We start from the raw sequence: 6,456 nt of genomic DNA, 5'->3' as shown, positions 1-6,456 counted from the left end.
CTCTGCTCTGAAGTCTCCAAAAATATCTAAGTGTCTATCATCACCACTCCTCCCACACTGCATCCGTGCACCCTCAGACTGTGAGAGATGGGGGTGCATTAATGTCTGAGCTTTCTTGCCTCCTTGGCTTTTGAAACTTAAAAAGCACTTTGATTTCTGGGGTTTTGTTTCATTTTAGTTTTGTATCATCTCTTTCCTGTGGCAATTAATTAATTTGATTAATGCATGCCGAGGAGGCAAAGTATACAAGGAAGTAGAAGTGTGCCGGGGAGAAAGCTTTACTAATGCTGTGAAGGGCTCTTGCCCCACATTTGAGTAGTACTTTGTACTTTACCAAGTGTTTTCATTTGGATCATCTGGTGTAATTCTGCAATAACCCTGCGAGGCAGGTACTAACCTTATTTTGCCAAGGAGGAGATGGGAATTGAAGAAGGTAAGTGATTAGTCAAAGTTCATTCAGCTGATAAATGGCAAAACCAGAACTAAAAATTCAGGTGTTCCAACCTCAACCCTGGGTTATTCTACTTTTTGAGAAGTATTTACTCAGAGACAAAGGAGAGACTTCTTTAACCTGGAGTTTTCAAACTATATCCTTGGAGTCACTAGGTCCCAGGCAGGAGACCAGGGACAAGGGAGATGGGAATGATAGGTAGCCCCTGGAAAAAGCCAAAAGGTACTCTTAGGCCCCAGTAAATCAAAGACGGTAGCTCTGCAGCTATTTTATGTATTAGAACTTCCCACAGACTTTTCGGGAATAAAAGGAAGAAGAGAGGAGAGGGGATTCTGCCATCTTAAAAAATATTTTTAAATAATTGCGTTAATACCAAAACACTTTATCTAGTGGAGAATTTCATGCACCAGAGCAAGTTATTTGGGAAAGTATTTCAAGAGCAAGTAATGATAACCATTTGTTGAATAATGATGAAGTGCTGGGCATTATATGTACAATTCATAACCCCATTTAATTCTTAAAGCCCTATTCCTACTAGGTAAGCATTTACTATTAGACATTTTACAAATCCGAATTAGAGGCGGTTGAAGGTAGGTAACTGGTCCAAGGTTTCACACTTCCTGAGTGATGGGTCTAGGATAAGTACCCAGATCCATCTCACGTCCAAATTCCAATGTATCTCCTCCCTAAACATGAAGGTCTATTCCGCCAGCTTAAATAAGAGGTCCAGTTTCTAAATTTGATCTGTGACAAATGAGTCAAACTAAACCAAGGTCGTTTGGAGTTCGGCCAAGCGGTGGGCTGCAAGGGTTTGAACTATGTCCTAAACCACAGAGCTCAAAAGCAAGTGACTCCTCAAAACTACTAAGAAAGGGCGATGTCCTGCTCGCCAAGGTCCGGGACTGGGCACCCCTCGGGGAATGCCGCGCTCTGGTCCCGCTTGGACCACACCCGCCTCCCCGAGCCCAGCGCTTTCACATCTGCGCTCCATCTTCCTCCCCCCGGAGCCACTGGAGTTGGGGTAAGGTGCAAACCCCATCGGCTGCGTTTGATCCAGCTGTCAGCTGAGGTCTCTCCAATAGGGATCAAGAAAACCCACACAACGCCAAGAGGGACCCTGTACATGATGGAAGGGGGCAAATCGCCCAGCTGACCTTCCTTTCCGTCTCCACTCTCCCTTCCAAAAAAAAAAAAAAGAGAGAAACCATGCCCGTTCTATTTTTCTTTAAATACGCAGCCCTCGCTGCAGCCAGGATATAATATCTGGCAGAAAACAAACGAATAAGTTTCACTTTCCCCTTCACTCTCAAATAAGAAACACCTGCCAGAGAAACAAACGCGAAGGAACCCTCGCAGGTCCACGCCAGAAGGGGGACGCCGCGTGGCGGGTTCTTATTCCGGGCCGGCGGCGAGTACTTCCGGGGCGACCGCGAGCGAGGCGGAAGTGCGGTCTCCTCAGGGCGGCTGTCTCTGGGCGGGCCGAGGGAGGCTCCCGAGGCGGGGGCCGGGCCGGGATGGCGGCAGCGGCAGCCGGCGCCGGGGCCGGGACGGCCCAGGAGAAGCAGTTCCCGCCGGCGCTGCTGAGTTTCTTCATCTACAACCCGCGCTTCGGGCCGCGCGAGGGCGAGGTACGCGGCACGGGGCCGCGCGCCGGTGGCAGCCGGCGGTCGGAGGAGGACCCGAGGGCGGGGGCGGCCGGGCCGACCCGCGGCGGTCCCGGGCAGCCTTGGGGGCGCGGCCCGGGGTGGGCTGGAGGGGACCCCGCGCAGCACCTGTCACTCCCTTCCTCGGGCGGCTTGGGCGGAGGTTTTGTGTCAGGTGTGCGCCCGGGCCAGGGAATAAGTGGGGGCCAGACAGCGCCGCAGGGTCTCTCTCTCGAGTCCTGGATCAAAGCCTGTGTCTTGAACGAGGGCTCAGCAGGCTGATTCTCTCTCCGCACGGGTTGTCCTTTGGCGTCGATCCTGGGCGACTGAGATGGAGCTTATGTTTTTGTTCCTGGAAGTCCCCGACCAGAAACGTGCATCGAGAGTGGGGGACTGTAACCCTAAAATAACGCAAGCTTGGGGGTCCCTAGGAAAGTTTTATTTTTTTCCCCCGAACTGATAAATAAATTCCAGGGATGGGTTTTTGTTTGTTTCATAGGTGGGGACGGTGACTTCCTCAAAGGATGTCCGGTTCTGTTGGCAGCAAATCACGGTCCTTTTAAAGGCTGTCAGTCCAAATGCGCGTGAACCTGCTGAGTTTTACTCCCCAAGAGGCGTACGTGTACGCACGTGCGCACACGCTTATTTCTTACAAACGCTCGTGTTTTTGCAAAATTAGCACGAGGAAAGAAACCGTAAAATCGAGTTTTCTCAGAATAATTGTCTCGTGTGCCTCCAGATGACATGTGACTTGCGGAATATCACAATTGCCTTCCAGGCCGATGACCCTTGTTTACATATCGAGGGGAAGATAATTCTTGATTTTCTGAGAAGGGTTTTTGTTTTGGTTTGCCGCTAGCATGTGCAACGTCAGAGGTTGACATTAAACAGCATTTTCCACAGCCGAGATGGGAAGGGGGAGGGGAAACAAAAAGCTTATATTAATGTGATTCTGTGTCTTCATATTTCAGGAGGAAAATAAAATTTTGTTCTACCATCCGAATGAAGTAGAAAAGAATGAGAAAATTAGAAATGTTGGATTATGTGAAGCAATTGTACAGTTTACAAGGTAACGTCTTTAAAGGCGCTTTTGCAGAGTTCAGTGAATTCTTAAAACTCATTCGACTTGGAGAAACATGCCCAACATACTCTTTTTTAACCTTTTCAGGACATTTAGCCCATCAAAACCTGCAAAGTCTTTACATACGCAGAAGAATAGACAGTTCTTCAATGAACCAGAAGAGAATTTCTGGATGGTCATGGTATTTACATACACAGTACATCTTTTTGAACTTGTGTAGTGAAGTTATGGGGTGATCTCTACTGTTAGGACTTTAGGAAAGTCCTCTAGTTGTTGCAAAGTAGAATTACAATAAAAGTGGTTGCAATTTTAAAATCTAATTCCTATTTAGTGTATTCTTGGGCTCTTGGTGTTGTGGCATGTTTAAATTTTTTCATTTAAGGGAAAATTAAAAACATATAATTGGGTCATTGTGTAATTTCATTCTATCAAAATTGTGTAGGTTGTTCGGAATCCTATAATTGAAAAGCAAACTAAAGATGGAAAACCAATTGTTGAATACCAAGAGGAGGAGTTGTTGGTAATGTGTCATTTTTCATTTCATATTTCTAGAAAAATGTATTACTGAATATGTTGAGTGACGTGGCCACATTTAAGCTATGTCACTTCGCAGAAGATTCTCAGGATATGCATAGTGAAGTTTCATGTCTATTTACACTATTTACACAATTGTATAAAAATGTGTATCTTGTGTCACTAATGCCTTCTAATCATTGTTAAAAGCTCTCCCAAAACTGGTTCATAACTGCGTTTAAATACATTTGATCGTCAGCACATAATTGTCATAGGTCTGTGCTTACAAGCATTATATTGTATTGCTAAGAGTTACTATATATTTGCTATGCCATGGACTTTTTTCCCCTTAAATTGAGATCTTTGTTTTTGTGTTTGCAGGACAAGGTTTATAGTTCAGTGCTACAACAGTGCTACAGCATGTACAAGGTAAGCATGACGTTCTTTCTGAATTGAGTCTAGCCAGTTACCGCTGTTTAAAATCTCAACTCTTGGGGCGCCTGGGTGTCTCAGTGGGTTAAGGCCTCTGCTTTCGGCTCGGGTCATGGTCCTGGGGTCCTGGGATCAAGCCCCGCATCGGCTCTCTGCTCGGCAGGGAGCCTGCTTCCTCTTCTCTCTCTGCCTCCCTCTCTGCCTACTTGTGATCTCTGTCTGTCAAATAAATTTCTTAAAAAATTTAAAATCTTAAGTCTTTTGATGACTGTATGGTGACTATGTATCTGTTTTAGGGGAGGAAATAATGGGGACTTTGAAACAGCACTGAGGTTTATGTATATACTTTTTCACTGAGTATTGAGTTTTTCCTCTCTTACTAGCCTTGTACTAGGAATGTATCCCTATGGGTAAACAAGAGAGTCCATGTCCTTGAGGAGAAGGGCATACTGCAGATATTGTATGGTTTAAGAAGTCTGGCGATAATTTTTTATGTAAAGTGAAACTTGGGTGTGAGTTGAGATTAAAAAAAATAATAATAATGCAGGGCACCTGGGTGGCTCAGTCCCTTAAGTGTCTGACTCTTGATCTCAGGGTCATGAGTTCAAGGCCAGTGCTGGTCTCTAGGCTGATCAGGAAGCCTACTTAAAAAAACAATGCCCCAAAGGATTAAGTGATTACACAGAAATATCAATTAACAAAGTATTGATTTTTGTGTGATTCATTTTATGATTCAGGCTTTCTCATGTAAATATTTTCTACATTTTAAAGGAATAGAGGGGATTAAATAAACTGAATTAGTTAATCTAAAAGGAAAAGAGGAATTTGTTAATGCTGGCAAATTGAAGGGTGTAAAAAATTGACTTTTAAAAATCTTTTACATCATTAGCTTTTTAATGGTACATTTCTGAGAGCCATGGAAGATGGAGGTGTCAAGCTCCTGAAAGAAAGATTAGAGAAATTCTTCCATCGGGTAAGTGTTTTGAATTTTATTTATAATCTCAGTAGTCTTCAAACAGATTTTTTAAAATATACACAGAAGTTTGTTTCTTATTTACAAAAAAATTTAGGACTTGAAAGTGACAAAGAAACTGAGATACACTGTGGCGATACCAGAACAGGGAGAAAATTCTTTCCATTCTTTTATCTTTCTGTAACATTTTGTGTTGGATCAAAACATCCTGCCATTTTTGTGCACCCCTACATCATCTTGGAAACACCTTTCAGCTTCATCCTCACTCTACCTGTGTCTGTCTGTGTGGGCTTACTCAAAAGCGAACTTAGTGCATGCTGATTGGTTAATTAGCTCAATTTAAACTCTTTACCTAAGCCCTACATTCTTAGGCATTGATGATTATTCATTAAACAGTATTGTTTAATCTGTATTGATGCAAGGTAAAATTTTTTGCCAGGATAGATTTTATCACCTTAGTGGTTACTAGTGAGATTTTTCCCAAATGATAAATGAATGTGCTAATATAGTTGTCATTCTGTTGTCATTAAGTTAAATTTTATATGGCTTATCTCTGGTAGAATTCAGGCTAGCTTTTAGAGAAGTAATTCTATTTTTTCCCCTCAACTAGCTTTGATCTGTTTTTGAATTATTTCATTTTTATGAATTACTTTTGTTTCCTGTTTGTTCCTGCACTTTAATGACCATACTTCTTTACTCTCGTGCTGTCTCCTAATATCTGTTCTCTTCTTCATTGCTCTCCTGCCTGTCAACAACAACTGTCCTTTCCATTTTATTTTAGTAGAACATGTCACTTTCTGCCCATGATATCACTGTATAGATCCCTGATGGGATTAATACAATTTGAGGAGCACTCATGTAAGGAATTAAATATCTCCAAGAGATAAGACAATCCTGAATAATTATTAATGACTTGTGTTTGAACCTCAGATTTTGAAATCGGTACCTTTTTCACATCAAGTTCGCTGTGGCCCACCTGCTTACTGGTCCTATCAGTGTGCTAGTATGTAATCGTACCATAAATTGACTAATGATTCTCAGCTGTCAGACTGCTATGTTCAGTGTACTTTTAGTAAGATCAATGCCTTATTTTTTTCCTACAGTACTTGCAAACGTTGCATTTGCAGTCATGTGATCTCCTTGACATTTTTGGTGGAATCAGCTTCTTCCCATTGGATAAAATGACTTATTTGAAAATCCAGTCTTTTATTAATAGGATGGAGGAAAGCCTGAGTATAGTCAAATACACTGCCTTTCTCTATAACGATCAGCTAATCTGGTAAGTACACCCTAAGGCTTGGCATATTAAAGAAGAAACTCTTTTAGGCTAATAAAAACAGCAATGACCGGATTGATAGGAGGT

The 6,456-nt window shown here is 42.7% G+C and overlaps 1 protein-coding gene across 1 annotated transcript in view; it reads left to right on the top strand.

The window, feature by feature from the left end:
- Window positions 1–1,870: 1,870 nt before the first annotated feature.
- Window positions 1,871–6,456, top strand: part of CCZ1 (CCZ1 homolog, vacuolar protein trafficking and biogenesis associated) — a 30,860-nt gene continuing 26,274 nt past the window's right edge. Inside the window, exons 1-7 of the mRNA XM_082712673.1 lie at window positions 1,871–2,079; window positions 3,066–3,163; window positions 3,263–3,356; window positions 3,618–3,695; window positions 4,070–4,117; window positions 5,010–5,093; window positions 6,197–6,372. Coding sequence (XP_082568799.1) covers window positions 1,966–2,079; window positions 3,066–3,163; window positions 3,263–3,356; window positions 3,618–3,695; window positions 4,070–4,117; window positions 5,010–5,093; window positions 6,197–6,372 — 692 coding nt within the window. The 5' untranslated portion in view covers window positions 1,871–1,965. The remainder of the gene's footprint in view (window positions 2,080–3,065; window positions 3,164–3,262; window positions 3,357–3,617; window positions 3,696–4,069; window positions 4,118–5,009; window positions 5,094–6,196; window positions 6,373–6,456) is intronic.

Source organism: Mustela nivalis (assembly GCF_964662115.1).
Source record: "Mustela nivalis genome assembly, chromosome: 19".
In the NCBI taxonomy this organism is placed as follows: domain Eukaryota; kingdom Metazoa; phylum Chordata; class Mammalia; order Carnivora; family Mustelidae; genus Mustela; species Mustela nivalis.
The sequence above is the reverse complement of the archived record's forward strand: the minus strand, read 5'-3'. Positions and strand labels throughout refer to the sequence as shown.